The 22242-nt window shown below is 60.5% G+C and overlaps 1 protein-coding gene across 4 annotated transcripts in view; it reads left to right on the top strand.

Moving 5' to 3' along the window:
* The window catches only part of PIEZO1 (piezo type mechanosensitive ion channel component 1), a 49097-nt gene that overhangs the window by 20238 nt on the left and 6617 nt on the right, over positions 1–22242 (top strand). For 2 of the 4 annotated variants that reach the window (XM_053554874.1, XM_053554900.1), the window contains exons 2-34: positions 3410–3505; positions 7303–7428; positions 8176–8218; positions 8381–8519; positions 11139–11298; positions 11393–11606; positions 11717–11888; positions 11967–12038; positions 12112–12205; positions 12997–13097; positions 13329–13589; positions 14261–14372; positions 14463–14641; positions 14719–14867; positions 14947–15129; positions 15322–15428; positions 15573–15733; positions 15824–16000; positions 16291–16416; positions 16501–16701; positions 17037–17241; positions 17909–18013; positions 18518–18671; positions 18754–18997; positions 19095–19191; positions 19274–19445; positions 19938–20027; positions 20099–20187; positions 20527–20598; positions 21101–21201; positions 21725–21806; positions 21882–21938; positions 22023–22195. In XM_053554874.1, the coding sequence (XP_053410849.1) occupies positions 3410–3505; positions 7303–7428; positions 8176–8218; positions 8381–8519; positions 11139–11298; positions 11393–11606; positions 11717–11888; positions 11967–12038; positions 12112–12205; positions 12997–13097; positions 13329–13589; positions 14261–14372; positions 14463–14641; positions 14719–14867; positions 14947–15129; positions 15322–15428; positions 15573–15733; positions 15824–16000; positions 16291–16416; positions 16501–16701; positions 17037–17241; positions 17909–18013; positions 18518–18671; positions 18754–18997; positions 19095–19191; positions 19274–19445; positions 19938–20027; positions 20099–20187; positions 20527–20598; positions 21101–21201; positions 21725–21806; positions 21882–21938; positions 22023–22195 (4514 nt within the window). The remainder of the gene's footprint in view (positions 1–3409; positions 3506–7302; positions 7429–8175; positions 8219–8380; positions 8520–11138; positions 11299–11392; positions 11607–11716; positions 11889–11966; positions 12039–12111; positions 12206–12996; positions 13098–13328; positions 13590–14260; positions 14373–14462; positions 14642–14718; positions 14868–14946; positions 15130–15321; positions 15429–15572; positions 15734–15823; positions 16001–16290; positions 16417–16500; positions 16702–17036; positions 17242–17908; positions 18014–18517; positions 18672–18753; positions 18998–19094; positions 19192–19273; positions 19446–19937; positions 20028–20098; positions 20188–20526; positions 20599–21100; positions 21202–21724; positions 21807–21881; positions 21939–22022; positions 22196–22242) is intronic. The other 2 variants (XM_053554880.1, XM_053554889.1) reach the window with 2 other exon arrangements.

Below are 22242 nucleotides of genomic sequence, written 5' to 3'. Positions count from 1 at the left end.
TCTCACTGTGGACAGCAGAAAGCCACCAGATTGGGGGACACAGTAGGGTCTAATGTGGGGTCCTTGAATGCAGACAGGAACTTGATCTTGACTCTGCCCCGAGAGCCCCGAGGGCCACTGCTCCTTGGCTGGGAGGACTGGCAGGACAGGCCACTGCCTGGGACCCAGCTTGGGTTGTGGGAGTGAGGCTGCCAGTCAAGGAGGCCCTGGGGGTTCCTTCCTGGATTTGGCTACTCTGTCCCAACCCTAGAGGGCCCTGTCCTACCCTGTGCCTCTGCGCTGACTAGGTCTAGGCAGGGCAACAGAGGCACAGATGGTGGGGTCAGGGTTGCACTGCAGCTTCTGGGGCCAGACAGAGTCCTTGGAGTTGTCAAGTGGCCCAGCCCTGCTAAAGTGGTGGGACTGCCCAGGGAACTGTGCTGGGGGGACTTCTTGTGGGGCCGCCTGGGGCACCCCCTCGGTTTAGTCTTTGCCTGGCTGTGAGGTTGCAATAAGCTTCGCTTGGGGGTTGTTAGAAGGGTTCAGAGAATGGCACCTCTAGCTGAAATGATGGTCCCTGCTTCACCCTGGGTCTAACACCCCTGGGCTGGGTGGGGCTGCCAGGTCATGAGCTCCAGCCCTTTGGCTCCCACTTTGCAGATAGGAAACAGGCCTGGAGAAGGACTGAGAGAGCTCTCAGTCTGGTTCAAGAACCTCCTGACCCCTTGGTCCTTGTTCCTGGCACTGACTCCACTGTCTGGGCCCCGGCACAGCCCAACAGGCCTTTCAGACACCTGTTCTCAGCCACTCTCGCAGGCCCTGTGTACCAAGCCCACTGGGAATCACCCTCACCTGTTCCCTCAGACAGGCAAAGCAGGCACAGGGCACCAGCCCAAGCATGCATATGCATGGACCCGTGTGACAACCGTGCTGCCCGCCCACCACACTGTGTCGTACTCGGCTCGTCCTAGGCTCCCAGTGGGGACCTAGGCTCAGGGCAGTCATCCTTGCTCAAGCCCCAGTGGCAAACAATGGTTGGGGGTCCAGGAGGAGTCCATTCCCCCACCTGGAGCACAGGCCCACCTTGGGGATATTCATCCTGAGACCTGCATCCCGCCCCCAGGTCTTCAGTGTCCAGTGTACCCTTTGGCAGGCCCCGTCTTCCTGCAGGCCAAGGGAAGTAGGTGGTGTCCAGCCCTCAGCAAGGAATGTTCTGGTTGAGCCGCATGTGGGCCTGCATGGCCGTGTGGCTTTTGTGGCCAACTGTTCTCATCCTCCCTGTTTGACCCAGCAGAGTCTAAGCACAGGCCAGCCTGGCCCTTGGTCACCCAGATGCCTCTCTGCCCTCCACAGCCTTGGTTCCTGCAGCTGTAGGATGAGGGTCATGGACAGGCTGCTGCAGATTTGTCTCTGGGATGTGGGGTGTGGGTCTGTGAAGAGTCCAGCATGCAGGGATGGGGGCTTCCCTACTGGCCATGGCTCTCACACACACATCCCCACTGTTGCTGGCTTTGGAAAAGGGGTGCTTCGGAAGGTGTCACCATGATCCATGCCCAGACCTCGGTCATCTCCTTGGCTGTCACCCTGCACAGAGGACACAGCAGGCTGTAGGGAGGGTGCCCGTCATCCCGGCCCATTTAGGGGCCCTGTTGGAGGCTTCCTAATGCCATCCCTGGTGCCAGACCACAATGGACCATCACTGGGATGGATGGACAGCCAGCCAGTTCTTTAGGGCTGCTACGAGATGGGAGGTCACCCCTCTCTGGGGACAGGGCTGGGGAGATGTGCAGCTCTCAAGACAAGAGGGAGCTGCAGAAGCCTTTGCTGTAAATGCATTTCCCTGCTCCTTGGGCTGGATCGATTTTTTTTTTTTTTTGAGACAGTTTCACTATGTCACCCTGTATAGAGTGCTGTGTATCACAGCTCACAGCACCCTCCAACTCTTGGGCTTAAGTGATTCTCTTGCCTCAGCCTCCCAAGCAGCTGGGACTACTGGTGCCTGCCACAATGCCTGCTATTTTTGTTGTTGTTGTTGTTGTTGTTGCAGTTGTCATTGTTGCTGGCCTGGGCCAGGTTCGAACCCACCAGCCTCAGTATATGTGTCTGGTGCAATAACCACTGTGCTATGGGCACCAAGCCCGATTTTTTTTTTTTTAATGAAAGCATATAATTGTTAAAAAAAAAACAAAAAAAAAAAAACTAGATGTAAGACGATAGACCTGATCTCCACAGCTAGTGCATTGTGGCAGGACAGAAGCCACCAGCTTTAGGAAGACACACAGGGTGGTGGGCGAGCTGCTGTGTCCAGGGCTCCTCTGTGGCATCTGCTGGCTGTGTCCACCTTGCTCCCCAACAGCCCCATGCCTGGCTGTCCTTGGCAGATCTCCTTCTTTCCAGGGTTGGCAGGTTGGAAGGGATGGGGCCTCCACACCCTGTGTCTGTCCTGGACCTCGCCTTTATTTCTGCTGGGCCATGGCCTTCCTGGCCTAAGGTCAGGCCTATTGTCCAGTGAATGTCAGATACCCACCTGACAGATGCTGGGTACACAGGCCTTGTGCTTGGGGGTCTGCAGGGCAGAGCAGACATGGGCAAGTGGCCCCCTGAGGAGCCTGGCTCTGGGTCCTCTGAGGACAGTCACAGGAAGTTGACCAGGAGAGGGTGCGGCTTGTGAGAGTGCCTGGCTCTGTTCCTTCCCTGGTCTGGGGTCCAGTCCCAGGCACAGAGGCTGTGTGGGTTTCTGAGGGCCAGTGGCTCTGGCCTGGGTTTGCAGTTAGACCATGTGCTGCTGGCATCTTGGGAGGCCCCTCGCTCCCCAGCACCCCAGGAGAGGTTGAGTGGTCTCCTAGGTTCCTGTGACAGGACCGCCCCCCACCTCCGTGCATCAGGCCCCACCCTAGATCCGACCAACCTCATGTTCCTGGGAGGAAACAGACTCAGTGGCCGGCAGGGGCCTCCCTACGCTCCCACTTGGGGACGGTGCAATGGGAGGTCCCCAGGTTGGGCCCCTGGACAGATGTTGGCACATGCTCTGGGCTCTGTACTGTGTGATTGCCACATGCAGCCTCACAGGAGTGGACACAGAGTAGTACTCAGCAGGAGCGTTTGGGGTGACAGGCTGCACTGTGGCCTGCTGGCTGTGTGCATGTTAGAGCCCCCGGGACTAGCTGAAGGGGCTCACAGAGGAAGAACATGGCGGGAACCCGCTCAGCCTCTGTGCTACCACGGGTGCAGGCCTAAGCAGTGGTGAGTTCATGAGAACACAACCGTGATGGTGTCAGAGCCACTCACATCTGTATGGACAAACCTCAGAAGTGCCAGGCTGGAGAGCAGCATGTCATAGAAGACACCTCTGCCAGTCAGGATAGGGGCACGGCTGTGCTAGGCAGCGCTGCCCCCTTGCCTGACCCGCTCACGCCTGTCTCCTCCACAGCCTGCTTGTTCCGCATCAATGTGCTGTCTCTGGTCTACCTGCTGTTTCTGTTGCTGCTGCCCTGGTTTCCTGGCCCCACCCGGCACAGCATCCGAGGTAAGGAGGACTTGGAGGACCGGCCCGCATTCCCAGGCAGGAGCAAGTTTGAGGCACAAACCCCCACAGTGCGAACTTTGCTCAGTTTTACAGCTGTGGGTCCTGGGTGAGGGTTCCCAGAGTTTTAGAATTTTCTTGTGGTCACTGACACAGGGCATATATGGAAGGGCCTGGGGGTCATGGGGCAGATTTCTGCCTGTCACTGGCCATCCCTTGGGAAGCCAGGAGAGTGAGTGGACCCTGGGTGCCCCCTGCAGACTGGATCCCCGCGCCATCACCTGGCCCCCCCACCCCCAACTCTGTCCACAAACATGCTCTGCCTGGTGAGGTGCCAGGTGACCCATGAAGTCCAGTCACCATGTCGGCTCTTCCCACAGGCACACCTGCCAGAATTGGGCCCTGTCCCTTCTCCCTCCGTTTCTCACGACCTGTGTGCAGTGTGGGTAACTGGGTACACCTGGGGCCATCTCAGGATCCATCTCCCTCTTCTGCATCCTGCAGTTGTGGTAGAAAAGCCAGGCTCGGTGGCCTCATCCACAGCAGGTCTCAATGCTGAGGCCATGGCAGGGCAGGAGCGAGAGGCCTGCCAGGATCCCGGGGTAGGGGTAGGTGGATGAGGGCAGAGCCCTGTGCTGGAAGATGGGCCTGCAGGCCAGGTGCCAAGGGCAGCGCGGCAGAGGCAGGATGGTCGGGAGAGGACTTTGCACCCTGAGACTGTCATCGCCTGCTTGGGGGTGCTGTGTCCATTCTGTGGCAGCTTTTTAGTGAGAGTTTCTCAGGGAGCACTCAGCAGCCCTATGGTGAGGAAGGGTCCTCAACTGGCTTTCAGGTTTTGGAGAGTGAATAGCCAGCTGGCTCATAGAGGGTCCTTGGGGAGAGCAGCAGCAGCAGCAGTGACCCTGCCAAGTGGGCCTCATGCCCATTGAGGATCACCACGCCCTCAGGCACTGCCCTCTGGGAGATAGTGGACAGGGCAGCCTGGCCACTTTGGGGCCTGAGGTGCATCTGAGTTTCCTATTACTACAACTGAATGGTTTAAAGCCCCATATGTGGATTCTCTGAGTTCTGGAGGGAGGTCAGATGCCTGACGTGGGTATCCCAGGGCTGGGTTTATTCTAGAGGCTCCAGGAGGATCCATTTCCTCGCCTTCTCCAGCCGCTTGAAGCTTCTCTGTCTCTTGGCTTGTGGCCTTGCCCTCCATCCTCAAAGCCAGCCGTGGCTGATTTAGTCTTTCTCAGGCCTGTTTCTCCTGCCCCCTGTCCACTTACGATGACCTGGTGGCTGCTATATGCCCATGGTGATCAGGCCAATCTCTCTATTTCAGGGTCAGCTGGTTAGCAGCCTCCTCCCCTCTGCTAGCCTCGCCCGGCTTTGTGGGTAAGGTTATATGTTCACAGGTCCCAGGGAGGCCATCATGCCCTCCTGGACTGTCAAGCCTCAGCCCTGACCAACCCTCAGCTCCCTCCTGGATCTGGGAATTCAGGGGTGAGGAAGGCCCTGCATGGCCATGTGCCAGAGCCAGCTGGGAGCTTCCCCTGGACCCTCCCAAGATGGCCAGCATGATCTGAGTGGGCCACTCTCTGACCCCCTGCTATATGGAACTGGTTCTTACTGTCCCAGGCCCTCAGCCTTTGGCTGCTTGTTTTGTAAATATTTCATGTCCCGGCGGCGCCTGTGGCTCAGTTGGTAAGGCGCCAGCCCCATATGCCGAGGGTTGCGGGTTCAAGCCCAGCCCCGGCCAAACTGCAACAACAAAAAAAAAAATAGCCGGGCATTGTGGCGGGCGCCTGTCATCCCAGTTGCTCGGGAGGCTGAGGCAAGAGAATTGCGTAAGCCCAAGAGTTAGAGGTTGCTGTGAGCCGTGTGTTGCCACGGCACTCTACCTGAGGGCGGTACAGTGAGACTCTGTCTCTACAAAAAAAAAAAAATATTTCATGTCCCAAGCATCATTGGAAACACTTTCCCCTTATTAGAAGAGGAACACACAGGCTCCCTGCCCAGCCCTCCTCCTGTCCATCTGTCTAGCATCAGAGGCCCTTCGGGAACAGAGGCACTGCCTGGTTTTTCTGGGCAGGAGAGGAAAATGTGAGGTCTGAGTGCTGAGCGTCTTGTAGGTTGATGAGCTGTGCCTCTGCTGCCTGGCACTGGCCCTGGGGGACGGTCTGGCGCTGCCCACGGATCCCCACGTGGACACCAGCTGACCCTAGGGCCAGGTGCAGGGAGGATGGGAGTTTGGCAGGGCCTGGGGTGGCCAGTGTAGGCCCACGTGGGTCAGCACTGAGACCTGGGGGTCATTTAGGGGCCTGAGGAAGCCCCTCCCTACCTCAAAAGCTCCATCCTGAGCCCCACACTCCAAGCTCAGCCCCTGGAAGCCTCTGAGACTATCCCTGGGAGTGGCTCACAGCTCAGACTTCTGATTTGTCTCCACTCATCCCCTGTATGACCCTTACCTCTCTGGACCACTCAGTGTGTGGCCTCAGACACATGAGGGTCCCTTCCCTGTACAGGTGGTACCTGGGATCCCTTGGCTGGACACATGTGCACCCCACAAATCAGACTCAGGGGCTCCCACACACACCCCAGGAATAAGGCTCTGGGGCTCATTTGTGCACACCAGCAACCGGGCTTGGGGGCTCCCACATATACTCTGAGAACCAGGGTTGGCCCCTGCTGGGCTATCAGGAGGGTGAGGTCTGCAAACAGCATATGGGGACACGGTAGCCCTGCGAAGGGGCCCAGGCTGAGAAGAGGGGTGTGTGAGCCAGGCCTTTTTGGAGGGCAGGAGTCTGGGGGGTGGGGGCAGTGCTTGAAGGACCCAAACAGGAGGAGCAGTAGGCAGGGGCTGGGAATGTCTGAGATACGGTGGGGGAGGAGTGGCTATCGTCAGGCCAGCACCAAGGTAGAGGCACCTCAGGCTGCTGTAGGCTGAGAAGTGATTTCAGGGGGCTTAGGCCCATGGCTCATAGGTCTCTGTGAGCTGTGCCCGCTGTGAAGCCTAGGGCCTCCCTCTTCCGGCTTCTCTCAAGCACCCTGTTCTGTTTGAGCCCCTACAGTGGGAGCCCTGCTCCTCTGTGGGTTGGATGAGTGCTGTGCTGGGCCCCTGCTCTGCCATCGACAGGGGCGGGGGGCAAAGACAGATAATTTCAGACAGAGGGGCCAGGCAGGGCAGTGAGCTGGGCTGCTGCGCCCTTCCCTTTGGCCTCATGCTGGTTGTCAGAGCTTGGCACCCAGTGCTTGCTGGGGCTATCAGGAGCTGGCAGCTGGGCCCTGGAGGGGCTCTGGGCAGTGGAAACTCTTCTCTAGCTGTCTGACCAGGAGCCGTAGCGCCTCTCAGTTCCCCATCTATGGGATGGGTAGTGATGCCCCCGTGGTCCTGTGGTAGGGATCAAGGGTTTGCCCAATGACTGCAGGCTTAGGCGTAGTCTGAAGGCTGAGCAGGACCACCTGGCCAGCCATTGGAAAAGGGCTCTTTAGCTGAGAAGTGGGCTTTTCCTGGTGCCATCCATCTGACCATCCCTAGGTCAGGATCAGCCTCCTCCCTCCTGGTTCCATGGCCCTACTTCACCTTGCTTCTGACCCACTGTGACCCACAGCATCTAGCCCAGAATGTCCCCCAAGGCCCACTGCCCCTACCACAGGGTCTTTGCATTGGGCAGCATGGGACCCTGTATCCCTGCTTGGGCCATGTGGTTGAGACTCAGCCAGGGCCACTGGGCAGGTGGAGGCCTTAGCTAGCCTGCTGCTCCCCATGCTCTCAGGCTGGGCCATATACCAGCTAGCCCTGACCACTCTGCCAGCAGGTCACACGGGCCGTCTCCTCCGGGCCCTGCTCTGCCTCAGCCTCCTCTTCCTGGTGGCCCAGCTCACTTTCCAGATATGTCTGCACACCGTGCCTCACCTGGACCAGCTCCTGGGATCCAACTGTGAGTGGTGGGGCGGGGGGGTGGTACTGGGCAGCAGCAGTGGGGTCAGGAGACCCAGTGTACTTCTGAGTAGACTACAGGTCCCCTGGCAGGCCCTGCTAACCTAGGCTGCCCAGTTTAGGAGGGCCTTTAAGGCCTGAGGCTGGCTGAACAGTAGGTAGAAAGCCGTCCCCAGGGCCAGGAGCTGCCTGATGGGGCCCAGTGACCTGGCTGGGCCGTGTCAGGGACCTCGGCACTCCCCAGCTCACTGTCTGGTACCCCTTTGCCCCTTAGACCCTACTGCCCGCTGGCACCTGCCTTGCCAGCTCAAACAGAATTGACACAGCACCTCAGGCCTCAGAGAGAGCCCAGACCACCTTGCTTGGCCACATGGGCAGCAGGTGTCACCCTATGTCCTTATCTTCATTCTGTAGTGATTATCCTCCTGCTGCTGAGAAACCAAGCCAGGAGAGAAATCAGAAGCCAGCAGGCCCTGCCAAGGGCCCCTCCTGAGACAGACCTGGCCTCCCCACACCGGCCCTTCTGTGCCCCAGGGAGCCACATTTGGCCCTACCTCTGCCGAGAGCCCTATTCTTCCACTCAGGGCTGACGGGGCCTCAGCTGAGCCTCAGTTTCCCTGCCAGTAAAGACAGCGTTTCCAGGCATCTGAGATCCGTTGCTGTGCTCCAGACAGCAAGCCCTGTGGTTCCTCCTAAGCCACGTGGGGCTTTGGGCCTTATGTGGGTTTTCCTGTGTCTCTCTCTGCAGGCAGCCGCTGGGAGACCCTCTCACAGCATGTGGGGGTCACGAGGTAAGACCCTGCAACAAGCCTCCCTCAGGATTTCCTGGGCCCAAGGAAGGCCCTCGAGCTGTCCACCTCTCTCTGCCCAGCCTTGGGGTATTTGGACCCTTCCCCAGCCCCTCCCACTGCACTGGCCTCCTGGCCTGATCATGCCTGGGCCACCCTTCGCAGGCTGGACCTGAAGGACATCCCCAATACCATCCGGCTGGTGGCCCCCGACCTGGGCATCCTGGTGGTCTCCTCCATCTGTCTAGGCCTCTGCAGGCGCCTCACATGGAAAACCCGGGAGAACCCACAAACCCACGAGCTGGTGAGGGGCTGTGGGGTAACTGTGCCCTGGGTGTTGGGAGGTCATTCTAGAGCCACTGTCCCACCTTTTATTTTAGATAAGCATAGTCCTGTTAGTCATACATCTGTGCTGGCCTAGACAAGGTAACTTGTCTCCAGGGGAGATGAGCATCTGTATCCCACAGTCCTGCCCCCAGTGCCGGGGTTGTGGCCATTTGAGACCTGCTGCCACCAGGGCTCCCCTTCTGGTCAGAAATGTCCATGGACCCCAAGACAGCCTCTGTGTTCTTAGAATGTGAGTGGAGAGTCCTTGAGGGCCACACAGTGGGCACCCCCAGAGCTGGGAGACAGGCCAGCGTGCCTCTCAGGCCAAGCAGAAGCTACCAGCAGAGCATGTCCTTGGCCCCTGGAGCCATGGCCCTGAGTCAGCCTGGCTTGGAGGGTGAGGGGCATCGAGTTCAGCTGCCCTAGACCTGTCAGGTCCAGTCCTGGGGTCTTGGGCCCCAAGCTGCTTCTCACAGTCAGTGCCCTTGAGCCCGAGCCCTTGACAGCCTCAACTGTTACCCATTCAGCACCATCCTGCCCATGCACAAGGGCAGAGGTCACATAAACAGCCAGGGCCTACTCTATCCACCCCACCCCAGCTTGGCCTCTGCCTAACAGGGCCTGGTCTCCAGGGCTCAGCCGGGACCCAAAACCATCCATGTGTCCTGGCTCAAAAACTACTTCCTGGAGGTACTGGGGATGCGGGCTCCTCCCTCCCCACCCCTGCACCAGTGTCCCTTTGTCAAATAGCTGACACTTGCCAGGCACATGCACTGGCCTTCCAGAGGACCCCAGACAGAAAGGGATCTTCATGGCCACACAGCAGGTCAGAGGGACAGTCCAGCCTGCAGAGGACTCTCCCACTGCCCCCCTACCCCACCCTTCAGGGTTGGGCTGGGGCCCTCATTCAAGGTGGAAACGGGGCCCTGGGTGCAATGTGGCATCTCCAGCATTTGTTGGGATCCTTGGAGGGTCCCTGCCCCTCCCCTCCCCATGAGGAGGCATGGAGCAGGCCTGTGTCCAGGGCTCCCCACTCCCTACAGCAGTTCTCAACCTGTGGGTCGAGACCCACAGGAACTGTATTAAAGGGTTGCGGCATTAGGAGGGTTGAGAAGCACTGCCCTAGAGCATAAGGGCTCCTGCTGGCATCACTGTCATGCCAGGGGGGTGAGAACTGTACTGTCCTGCCAGGCTCCACGGTAGTTGGTGTGGACAGACTTCAGGGGAGATGGTGAGGGCTCCGAGGCCTGGCACCCACAGGGCACAGTCCTAAGGCCTGGAACTGGGAGTTCCCAGATGCCGCCCCATGCACACCCTCCCTGGCAGCCCCATGTGCACATGTCTTTGGGCCACCGTCACTCCTGCACACAAGCCCCCGACCTGGGTGCAGGAAACACGTGTGCACCTGGGCAGCGGGATGTGCGGGACAGTTCTGAGGAGCCGGGCAGCTGCAGGCAGAAGATAGGGAGGAGTGTGGGATGTTCTCCAGCATCCCTTGTGGCGTGTGGGGACTGCCAAGTCACAGCTGGGAAGGTCTGGCTGCTGTTGTGGCCTCACACCTGCCCTTCTAGCAGCTGCCTCGCTGTTCTTTCCATTCCCAGAAACACTCATTTTCCACGGCCCTTCTCAGAAGATGTCCCAGGGCTGGGGCCAGGCTGTGGGTGTGGTGAGCTCAGGCCTTCCAGCCCCCACCCCCATCCTGGCTTTCCTCTGCCCCATGGCCAGCAGGGAGGGGCATGTGCCTCCCTTTCTGAGGGAGGGCCCTGGGGATGAGTGATGTTCCCTGTGTCTGTGGCTGATCCAGCCTCCACCTGCTGCATGGTCTTGGGAAGGGGGCTCAAGGCCAGGGCTTCTCCTCCTCTGAGATCTCTATTCCCCAGCCCCCTACAGCTCTGGTAGCCCATGAGGGCAGGACTTTTATTCAGTCCCATCCCCATCTGACAGATGGGGACAGCTCAGAGAGGTTAAGTAACTTTCTAAGGCCACACAGCGAGGAGACTATCAGGGTTGGGATGGGACCAGGGCCATTCTCTCAGCCAGGTAGCTGTACAGCCACAGGCATGACTCCCATGTCACAAATGGGCACATGGGCTGCCAGCAGCCTGCCAGAGCTGAGCCAGGTCCATGTTCCCCAGCACACCCTGGCTTTCCTGACATCTGGGAATAGATCTGTTCTAGGAAACCCTCAGTCAGGGCCAGGGAAATGAGCCCCAGTCTGGGGCTGTCCTTTTCCTCCTGGACAGTAGGCTATCTGTTATCTTTCAGGGGCTGGGGAGGGCAGGAGCACAGTGCCTGGGCATGTCCCTCACAGCCCCCTTTACTCCGTAGACCCCACAGGTGCACATGGGCCCTGCTGTCCCTGGCTGTGTGGTGTGGGGAGATCTTAGCTGCCATCCCTGTGTGTGTCCAGTGCAATGGGTATAAATGTGCCAGGAAGGCCACCTGGAAGACAGTGTGGGCCACTGCTCAGGGCAGCAGCCCTGGGGCTCTGCGGGGGCAGCCATGCGTGCAGCCTCCTGAACCCTAGCTGGGCAGGGGTGGGCTGAATTGGCCTCAGTGCTGTGTGTCTTACCTCACCCGTCCATGGCCTTGGCAGGATGATGACGTGGATGTGGGCCCCCTGGCAGGGCTTCAGGGAGGCCCTGCACCAGTTCCCAAGCAGAGGTCACGGCTGGCCACCAGGTTCCGGGTCACAGCCCACTGGCTGCTGGTGGCCGCAGGGCGGACCCTGGCCATAACGCTGCTCGCACTGGCAGGTACCCACCAAGGCAGGGAGGGGTCTGGGAGCTCCCCAGTGACCAAGGAGGCAGCAACAAGAAGACTGACTGACCCTCCTCTGCCCACTTGCAGGCATCGCCCACCCCTCGGCCTCCTCCAGCATCTACCTGTTGGCCTTCCTGACCATCTGCACCTGGTGGGCCTGTCACCTCCCCATCAGCCCTCTGGGCTTCAGCACCCTCTTCGTCATGGTGGGCTGCTTTGGTGCCGGCCATCTCATCTGCCTCTACTGCTACCAGATGCCCTACGCTCAGGACATGCTCCCACCTGCAGGCATCTGGGCCAGGTGAGAGCTGGCCTGCATGGCCCTGGTCCTGCCTACCTGACCACGTCTGAGCCTTGGATGGATCCATGGCCTCTGAGGACAGTGGTCAGTGATGCACCTTCTCCGGGCAGGGTGTTCGGTCTCAAGGACTTCCTGGGCCCCTCCAACTGCTCCAGCCCCAGTGTACTAACCCTCAACACTGGCCATGACTGGCCTGTGTACGTGAGCCCCGGGGTGCTGCTGCTGCTCTACTACACAGTAACGTCCCTCCTGAAGCTCCGCAGACCCCACCCCTCCTGCCAGGTGAGCCCCTGCCTCATGCCTCTGGCCCACCCAGTCTCTAGTCTCTGCATGGGTTGAGCTCCTGGCTCTGCTCTGCAGACGGTGCACAGGGAGCGGGAGATGGAGCTGGCTGACTTGGACCAGTGGTCCCAGGATGGAGAAGCCACTCAGGTGAGGAGTCGGGTGAGGGGGGTGTGCGCAGGGCCGTTTGCCCACAATTGGCTCACCCCTGGGTCCTCTGCAGCATGCCGGTCCCACGTCCACAGCGTCCGACACCAACACTGACAGCTGCATCGTGCATGACCTGACCGGCCAGACCCCCGTCCGACAGCGGCCCGGTCAGTGTGACACGCACCGAAGGGCCCCAGGGACACTTCCTTCCTTGGATACGCGGCCTGTGCAGCTTTGCAGATTCATGTGGCTTTGGAGGCCAGTGCTGCCCCCTGGTGGCTGCCGATGGTCTGGCGTGTCCACCCCTCAGCCTGTCTACCCTCTGCTCATGCTAGGCTGCCCAAGGCTGTCAGGTGGCCATGCTGCTGACCCTATAACACTGTGGGAGCCCTCCAGGGGCCCTGCCAGCTTGGCCTCGGGTGGGGCCCCTCTCTGGGGGTGGGTGCAGACAACCTAGCAGCCCAAGGAGGCTGTTGCTATCCTGGGCATGTGATAACTGGGGAGCTTGGTGTTGGCTGTGTCATAAGGGAGAGGCTGGGAGTGTTTTCTGGGTGTTTTCTTTACCCTAAGCCTTGCTGTCCATTTTGTGATTTGTTTGTAAGTAAGCGAATGAAGTTGTCAGTCTCCGGCGTCATCTCCCTGAGGGTTTTCACATATGCAGAGCTGGAAGGGGGGGTTCACAGCCTCCTTGAGCAACCTGTCTTTTCAGGGTCGCAGAAGCCAAGGCTTAGAGAGGGTCAGGAACTGACCAAGGTCACTCAGCACCTTCAGGAACAGTGTCAGACCCAGGAGCTGGGGGCTTTCCCTTGTTTCCTGTCCAGTGTTATTCATGGCCATCTGCTGACCCTGGCTTCCTGCTGCCCTGTTCTTACTATCCAATTTTTAGGGCAAAGTTAGGTGTGGGAAGGGACTCTGCCAGGTCCCCCTCTTAGAGCTGACCTCTGTCCCTGTTCCCCAGTACGCCCCAGGCTCACTGAGCCAAAGGAGCCATCTCCGCTGCATGGCCTGGGCCACCTCGTCATGGACCAGAGCTATGTGTGCGCCCTCATTGCCATGATGGTGAGGACCAGCAGCCGGTGGGGGCCCTCCTGTGGGTTCTGCCATGAGCACCGGGAGGTAGAAGGTTGTATGCACATGTGTGTATCCTGTGCCATGTGCCCCAAGCTCAGCAGGGCATGTTCCCTTCCCATAACAGCACCGCTTGACTGTGGCTGTGCCACCTGGGGGGTTGGGGCAGTGGGTCTGGGGTCTGGGTGGGCGCCCTGTGCAGACCTGCCTGGCCCGCTGCAGGTATGGAGCATCACCTACCACAGCTGGCTGACCTTTGTACTGCTGCTCTGGGCCTGCCTCATCTGGACGGTGCGCAGCCGCCGCCAGCTGGCCATACTATGCTCACCCTGCCTCCTGCTCTACGGGCTGGCACTGTGCGGCCTGCGTTATGTGTGGGCCATGGACCTGCACCCTGAACTACCCACCACCCTGGGCCCCATCAGCCTACGCCAGCTGGGGCTGGAGCACACGCGCTATCCCTGCCTGGACCTTGGTGCCATGGTGAGTGTCTACCTGCCAGGGCAGGGGCGCCTGGGAATGTGTGTGCTGTGTATGGGGTTTCTGATGGATGACCCATGAGGACAATGCCTCTCTGTCCAGCATCCACTTACCCAACACAGTGGAAGCTCCAGGAGAATAGGACTGGCTCTGATTGTCACCAGGGGTCCCCATCGGCCCACCCCGGCCAGCCTGGAATAATGAATGAACGGTGCCATGGGCACTGTCCCTGTGTCTCTGGACACTGTGTCAGCATGTACTCTGCTTGCCTGACACAGAGTCTGTTGGCACCACACACAGCCCTAGGTCACGTGTTCCCAGGCACTTGCGTGCCTCATATGGGAAAGGGTGTGCCATCTTGCCTGCCTCGTGTTTACAGGCCAGGGGGTTGTATGAGATGTGAGATTTGTGAACCTGTGTATGCAACTGTCTCGTGCATGTGAGCCAGCGTGTGAGCAAATGCGTGTGCACACATACACGTGAGCCTATGGTCTGTGTCTGTGTGCAGGAGTGAGGCTGTATGTGTGCCTATGTGTGAGCCTATGGCATGGGAATGTGTGTATCTGTGCACCACGTGGACATGAGCAAGGTGGGGAACCTGGTGCAGGGAGGACTGAGCCCTGGCCATGGGGTGCCAGACCCGCAGCCTACAGTGACACCCCTGCTCACCCCAGTTGCTCTACACTCTGACCTTCTGGCTCCTGCTGCGCCAGTTTGTGAAGGAGAAACTGTTGAGGACAAAGAAGGCTTCGGCCGAGCTGACCGAGGTCACCGTGGCAGACACAGGTGCGTGGCAGGGCCCGGGGGTGGGGCTGAGGGTTGAGGGCACCCTCCCGCCTGCTGATGCACCAGCACTGCCCCCTGCTTGACCCGCAGAGCCCACACGGATGCGGACACTGCTCCGGAATCTGGGAGAGGTGGTGAAAGGCGCCTATGCCAAGTACTGGATCTACGTGTGCGCTGGGATGTTCATCGTGGTCAGCTTTGCCGGCCGCCTTGTGGTCTACAAGATCGTCTACATGTTCCTCTTCCTGCTCTGCCTCACGCTCTTCCAGGTGCCTGTGGGGACGGCTGGGGCTGGCAGGCGACCCTCCCCACCACACCTCACCACATGCACCCCGCCCACCCACAGGTCTACTATAGCCTGTGGCGGAAGCTGCTCAAGGCGTTCTGGTGGCTCGTGGTGGCATACACCATGCTGGTGCTCGTGGCTGTCTACACCTTCCAGTTCCAGGACTTCCCCACGTACTGGCGCAACCTCACGGGCTTCACCAACGAGCAGTGAGTCTGAGGCAGGGTCGGTGTGGGGGCCTAAGTCCATGGCTGACCGGGCCCCAGGCTGATGCCACCCCTCGTGCAGGCTGGGGGACCTGGGCCTGGAGCAGTTCAGCGTGTCCGAGCTCTTCTCCAGCATCCTGGTGCCCGGCTTCTTCCTGCTGGCGTGCATCCTGCAGCTGCACTACTTCCACCGGCCCTTCATGCAGCTCACCGACCTGGAGCGCCCGCTCCTGCTTCCCACCAGCCCCCGACGCTGGACTCACAGGTGCGGTCCCTCTGAACCGGGAAGGAGCTGGGTGGGATAGCACCTCAGCCTGGCAGGCTGCACATACCTGCTACACACACCGCTGCAGCAGACACGATGGTGGTCACAGAGTGGGCTTTGTGTCCTTGAGCCTCCAGAGCTCTGGGAGAGGGCAGGAACAGCTAGGTAGTGACACTCCTGGGTCCCCCCCAGGCAGGACCCTGTGAGTAGGACCCCACTGCTGCAGGAGGAGGAGGGGACGCCCAGGGCTGAGGACCCGAGCTCAGCTGGCCTCCGCCCCACCATGCAAGTGCCTGATGGTGAGTCAGGAGTGGGGGTGGGGTAGAGTGCAACCCCCATCAGGCACACATCCTGGGCCTGAGTCTGCCCTGCACAGCCAGGTACCCTCTGAGCCCGGGAGGCCTGCCCTGCTTGGGTGGACTCCTCACCGACCCCCACCACAGGCACAGCCAGCAAGTGGGGCCTGGTTGCTGAGCGGCTGCTGGACCTGGCAGCCAGCTTCTCCGACGTTCTCAGCCGCGTGCAGGTGTTTGTGTGGCGTCTGCTGGAGCTGCACATCTTCAAGCTGGTGGCCCTGTATACTGTCTGGGTGGCCTTGAAGGAGGTGCGTGCGTGGCAGGCTATGACTGTCCCCTGAGCCTGTTTGTTCGCACATGTGGGGTCACCTACACTCACCCCGCTGGCCTCTCCACAGGTGTCGGTGATGAACCTCCTGCTGGTGGCCCTCTGGGCCTTCGCCCTGCCCTACCCCCACTTCCGGCCCATGGCCTCCTGCCTGTCCACAGTGTGGACCTGCGTCATTATCGTGTGCAAGATGCTGTACCAGCTCAAGGCTGTCGACCCTGTGCTGTACTCCAGAACCTGCACGAAGGTAGGGACCGTGCTCGGCATGGGCGGCCAGCAGCAGACAGGTTCCCCGGGAAGCCAGGGCCGTTTCCTGGAGCAAGCATCCTTCCACCAGGTCCGTGGAAGACCAGGGCCTACTCCCAACATGAAGGTGTCCTCAGGCTCAGAGGTCACCTCAATCCAAACCTCTTAAGGTGGCTCCGAGGCTAGCAGCCCCCGGGTCCCTGACTAGGCAGCTGCTGTCCAGCCTATGGCTTTCCTGCCCCCCACTGGGTTCAGGGCTGTGGTGGGTGCTGACACCAAGCCCCCTGCCAGCCCTTCTCCAACAGCACCAACCTGCTGGCAACAGAAATCAACCAGTCTGTGCTGTACCGGGGGCCTGTGGACCCCGCCAACTGGTTTGGGGTACGGAAGGGCTACCCCAACCTGGGTTACATCCAGGTGAGTGCTGGGCTGGTGGGGTGGGCAAGGTGGTGAGGCAGGTGGGGTGGGCCTGGTCGACCCCAGCTGATTCCCTCCCCCCAGAACCACCTGCAGATCCTTCTGCTGCTCATCTTCGAGGCAGTGGTGTACCGGGGCCAGGAGCAGTACCGCCGGCAGCACCAGCTGGTCCCTCCACCCGCCCAGGCCGTGTGTGCTGATGGTACCCGCCAGCAGCTTGACCGGGACCTGCTCAGCTGCCTCAAGTACTTCATCAACTTCTTCTTCTACAAATTTGGGCTAGAGGTGAGGTCGGGGGCCACCCCTCCCCAGGCTCAGTGGCCCAGAGGCTGCACCTTGCCAGGGAGCAGAGTTATGAGAGGCTCAGCACTGTCCCCGGGGTGTGTGGGTGCCGAGAGGAGGTGGTGGAACAGGTTAGGGCCTCGCTGTGCCATGGAGGCCCCTCCCTGAGCCTCTCCAGGCTGCAGTCAGGAGAGGGCCTGGTGCTGCTGGCCCCCACCTGTGCTGGGGCCTCCCCATGTTGCAGGAGCCTGCTGCCTGGGGCCAAAGGCTGGGCAAGGGGGGCCCAGAAGGTCCCTTCCCACCCACTCAGTCTATGCCTCTCTCCATACTCACCCCAGATCTGCTTCCTGATGGCTGTGAACGTGATTGGGCAGCACATGAACTTCATGGTCATCCTGCACGGCTGCTGGCTGGTGGCCATCCTCACCCGCAGGCAGCGCCGGGCCATCGCCCGCCTCTGGCCCAACTACTGCCTCTTCCTCACTCTCTTTCTGTTGTATCAGTACCTGCTATGTCTTGGTGTCCCCCCGGTCCTGTGCAAGGGTGAGCACGGAACCCGGGGGCCGGTGTGGCCTAGGGCTCTGTGGCTGTGTGGAAACCCATCAGGTGTTTTGTGCCCACCCCAGGCTGCTGCCCACCCACCACACCCCACCCTTACCCGTCATGCCCTCCGGGGTCTGTGCTGCAGCCGTGTCATCTCTGTGGGTGGCCTGGCCGCCTCTGTGGCCGGCTGCTGTCTTTTCCTTTTCTGCCCAATATTCTATTTTGAAACATTTCCAAATTCCAAAAAAGATGTAAGAACAGTAAAAGGAACTATGTGCTCTTTCTGGGCCCCATGAGGCTTAGTCATGATGCTTTGAACCCAAATACTGTGTTAGCATGTGTCCTCTGAGAGTAGGGTGTTCTGAGTCCCTGGGGGACCACGTGCAGCAGTGCACACTGTCCAGCACACCTTCTCCACTCAGGAGGCCTGGCCCCTGCAGTGACGCCTATGACACAGGATTCAGTCTGATGTTTGCTTTTAGTCTTTTGTGCATTTGATCCAGACCCTGGTCCCTGTCCTGGGCTTCATGTGGTCCCTTGCCCCGGGGTGAGGGTCACACGGGTGGTGAGAAAGGCCTGCAACCTCTGGGCTCCTAAGTTATTGATTCAAATTGGGGAGGTCTGGGGCTCCACAGGCCTGGTGCCTCCTGATGTCCACTCTCCACAGATTACCCATGGCGCTGGAGCCAGGCCATCCCCATGAACTCTGCGTTCATCAAGTGGCTGTACCTGCCTGACTTCTTCCAGACCCCCAACTCCACAAACCTCTTCAGTGAGTACTGCCGGCTGGGCCCCTCCACAGGGTGGGAGCATCTGCGGGGTCACAAAGGTTCTGCATATAGGGCTTGAGTCAGCAAGAGGATGGGTCACTTAGACCTTGCTAGGTCCACGCCCTATTTCCTAGCTGGGGGCCTTCCGGAGGTGCACCCCCTGCTCCACAGACACCTCCACAGGGGACTGAGGGCTCCAGCCCTCCGTGTGCATACAAGGCTCTGTCAGAGCAGCTTCACCATACACACCTGTGTCTGCTCTCAGGGGCTCATGATGCAGCTCACATGCCCTGACATGTTGCTCAGACACGCAGCACATGTACACAGGTGTGTCTTGGACCTGACGCAGACTCCCAGAGACCACACGCATTGGTCCTCACACGGGCAGACGTGTGTCTACCCCAGTTTCTGCACACGGCACTCAGTCCCTGCAGCACGTGCCCCACCCCACCCCCACCAGGTGTGCTGTGGGGATTCAGCACGGCCACGCCTCCTGTGTCCTGCAGGTGACTTCCTCCTGCTGCTCTGTGCCTCCCAGCAGTGGCAGGTGTTCTCAGCCGAGCGCACAGAGGAGTGGCAGCGTGTGGCTGGCACCAACACTGACCACCCAGAGCCTCTGCGGGGGGAGCCCAACCCCGTGCCCAACTTCATCCACTGCAGGTGCGGCTCGGGCCTCACACTGCCCACCTGGGGGCCTTCTTGGGAGGTGGCAGGGGCACCACAGTGACAGCCGCATCCGCAGATCCTACCTCGACATGCTCAAGGTGGCCGTCTTCCGCTACCTATTCTGGCTGGTGCTGGTAGTGGTGTTCGTCACAGGTGCCACCCGCATCAGTGTCTTCGGCCTGGGCTACCTGCTGGCCTGCTTCTACCTGCTGCTCTTCGGCACCAGCCTGCTGCAGAAGGACACACGGGCGCAGCTCGTGCTGTGGGACTGCCTCATCCTCTACAATGTCACTGTCATCATCTCCAAGAACATGCTCTCGGTGAGCCAGGCCAGGCCGAACCAGCGCTCTGTTCTGTCCCCTGGGAGGTGCCCTATCCGACCCCCGGGCCTAGCCTGACTGATTCCCTCCTGTCCAGCTCCTGTCCTGCGTCTTTGTGGAGCAGATGCAGATGAGTTTCTGCTGGGTCATCCAGCTGTTCAGCCTGGTGTGCACCGTCAAAGGCTACTACAACCGTGAGTGTGTAGGGGTGGTGGGCATGGGGTGCAGACACCTGCTGCGTCTGGGCCCTGAGCCTGCCCCTCGCCTGTCTTACAGCCCAGGAGATGATGGCCAGAGACCAGGACTGCCTGCTGCCCGTGGAGGAGGCCGGTATCCTCTGGGACAGCATCTGTCTCTGCTTCTTGCTGCTGCAGCGCCGGGCCTTCCTTAGCTACTACTTCCTGTATGTCAGGGCTGACCTGCAGGCTACTGCCCTGCAGGCCTCCAGGTGAGCCCCAGGCTCCCCTTGGTGGGGGGGGGAGGGCATTGCTGGACACCTTGGTGACGCTGGCAATCACGTAGCGGGAGAACCACAGGACTGCACACAGACCCACTGGCATGATCACGTGCTCTTGCCAGCCTGTGTGCTGGGTCAGAGCAGGCAGACCAGACATTTGGGAGGGAGCAGTTGCCCCTCTGCTGCTGGCTGGCCTCAGTGCACCCCAGCTGGATGGCTACAGGGTGTCTGGCTACCCGGCAGAGGACCCTCCTCCCCTGAGCTGAACTTTGGCTTTGGCTGGCTTTACAGTGGGCAGCACACACTGGGCCTCTCTCCCCACATGCACCACAGAGGCTGGTGTTGGGGTAGCAGAGGTCTGCCAGCAGGTGGTCAGAAAAGGGCCTTGGCTGTGAGCAGGGAGAGCAGGGAGAGCAGGGAAGACTTCTGGGAGCTGAGTCAAGGTTTCATCCCCAGTCCTCACGCTGCCTTCCCCTCCCACAGGGGCTTTGCCCTCTACAACGCTGCCAACCTCAAAAGCATCGATTCCCACCGCCAGGCAGAGGAGAAGTCTCTGGCTCAGCTAAAGAGACAGTAGGTGCCCTCTGGGGTGGGGATGCCTAGGCCCTCCCATCAGCCCGTGCTGAGCTGGCTCACACCTGCAGGATGGAGCGGATTCGTGCCAAGCAGGAGAAGCACCGTCACCCAGGACGCAGCCACCCCCCGGGCCCTGAGGACTCTGGGCAGGAGCCAGGTGAGCACATACAGAACTCCAAACCTCAGAGGGCCACTGTGTTCACATATCTGTGCCCACTGGAGTCTGCCTGCGTCCGTGCCATGCAATGTCCCACGAGCTCCCAGCCCACCTGTCGTGTGCCACCTGGTCACCTTCTGTTCCACAGGCCCAGCGGCTGCCCATGACTGTCTGTACATGTGGGCTCTCTCCTCCTCCCCCAGGGCTCTGACCACGGCCCTTGTGCCCCTATCAGTTGGACTCTTAAGTCTGAGTCTATCCAGTCCCCAAGGTGGTGGCTCTCAGCCTCCTGGGCCCCCCCAACCTCTCACCGCCTGTGCTCACCTTGCCCTCCCACAGGGCCGGGCAGTCCAGGGGGCTCCTTCCTGCCACGGAGACAGTGGTGGCGGCCCTGGCTGGACCATGCCACAGGTACCCCAACCGCCTGCCTATGCCCCTCCCCTGGCTGCTATCTTAGCTTCCCTTCCGCTGCCTGGTGGGAGGGTACCTCTCTGGCCCAAGCACATTTTCCTCTCCCTGAGGGCCCCTTCTACTGCAGGAGTCTTAGAACTGACCCCAAGTCACACAGTGATGGTGGGTCCCCAAGGGCAGACTGGGCTTTGTGCTTGTGTTTTTTGTGACTCTCAGATTCAGCAGTCTGAGCTTTCACTGGTGTCTGCCGTCTGTCCCCACTCGCTGTCTGGTCTCGTCCTTCCACACTGGCCTGTGTCCTGTGTGTGTGCCGTCAGGAAGGGCGGCGCCTAGGTCTCAGCCCTGTGGGGGCAGGTGCCGAGGGAGCCCATGCTGGGCAGCACACCCAGGCCTGTTACTGGCCCATCCCAAACTGAAGAAATGGACCCAAGTGGTCTTCCTGGGGTGCTGGGGGGCCACCTGTGCAGGGGAGGCCCTCAGTCCCTCCACCGCCTGCCCACAGTCATCCATTCCGGGGACTACTTCCTGTTTGAGTCAGACAGTGAGGAGGAGGAGGAAGCCCTTCCAGAGGACCCCAGGCCGTCAGCACAGAGCCCCTTCCAGGTGGGTTGGGAGGGCCCCTACCTGCTCTCATCTGTCCTTGGAGCTCTTTCCCTAGGCTAGGGCAGTGGGGAGGGGAAACAGACACCCCCAGCCTGGGTACCCAGCTCCTGCTCCTCCAGGAATCCCTCCCAGCCCAACAGATCTCCCAGGTCGCTCAGGAAACCAGGCCATGTCTGCCCACTGCCTTCCTGATGCCAACTCTGAGCACCCAGCCTGTGGCGGCTGCCAGTGGCCTAGTCTACAGCAAGAGTGCAGATGTGCTTGCTAGACACTTGTCAGGAGCTGGCACCGTGTGCCCCAGAGCTGTGCTACGTGGGCTGCACCACTGGTGTCTGCCTCACAGCCCCTCAGGCTCCATCTCCAATGAGGGCTCAGGGACATGAAGGTCCCCAGTGGGTCCAGACAGCAGGGATCTGGTGTCAGGCCTGTCTGACCCCAGCCAGGCTCCTCCTCCTCCTTTTCCTGAATTGGATCCAATGGCTTGGGAAGACCAAAGCTCTAACCCAGAGGGCCTGGCCCCCAGATGGCGTACCAGGCATGGGTGACCAACGCCCAGACGGTGCTGAGGCGGCGGCGGCAAGACCAGGCAGGGCAGCTGCCCACTGGTGAGCTGGGTGGCTGGGGGCTCTGGTGGGGGAGCTGCTGGGAGGCAAGACGCTGACCAGCACCCCTGTGCTCAGGAGGTGGCCAGAACCAGGAGGTAGAGCCAGCAGAGGGCCCTGAGGAAGAGGTCACAGGTGAGTGGGCCAAAGGGGCAGGGTGCTGGGGACACTCTGGCCAGCTGGTCACCCCTCCAGCACCCCCCTCCATCCTCCCTGCAGGCCGCAGTCACATGCTACAGCGGGTGCTGAGCACAGCGCAGTTCCTGTGGGTACTGGGGCAGGCGCTGGTGGACGCCCTGACGCACTGGCTGTGGGACTTCACCAGGCACCACCGCACCATGAGCGACGTGCTACTTGCAGAGCGCTACCTCCTCACGCAGCAGCTCCTACAGGTGAGACTGCCCCACCCACCAGCACGCCTTGGCCCAACCACGCACCC

The sequence above is a fragment of the Nycticebus coucang genome, chromosome 2 (assembly GCF_027406575.1).
Source record: "Nycticebus coucang isolate mNycCou1 chromosome 2, mNycCou1.pri, whole genome shotgun sequence".
NCBI lineage: Eukaryota > Metazoa > Chordata > Mammalia > Primates > Lorisidae > Nycticebus > Nycticebus coucang.
Note: the sequence above shows the minus strand (reverse complement) of the source record. Positions and strands in the feature narration are given on the sequence as shown.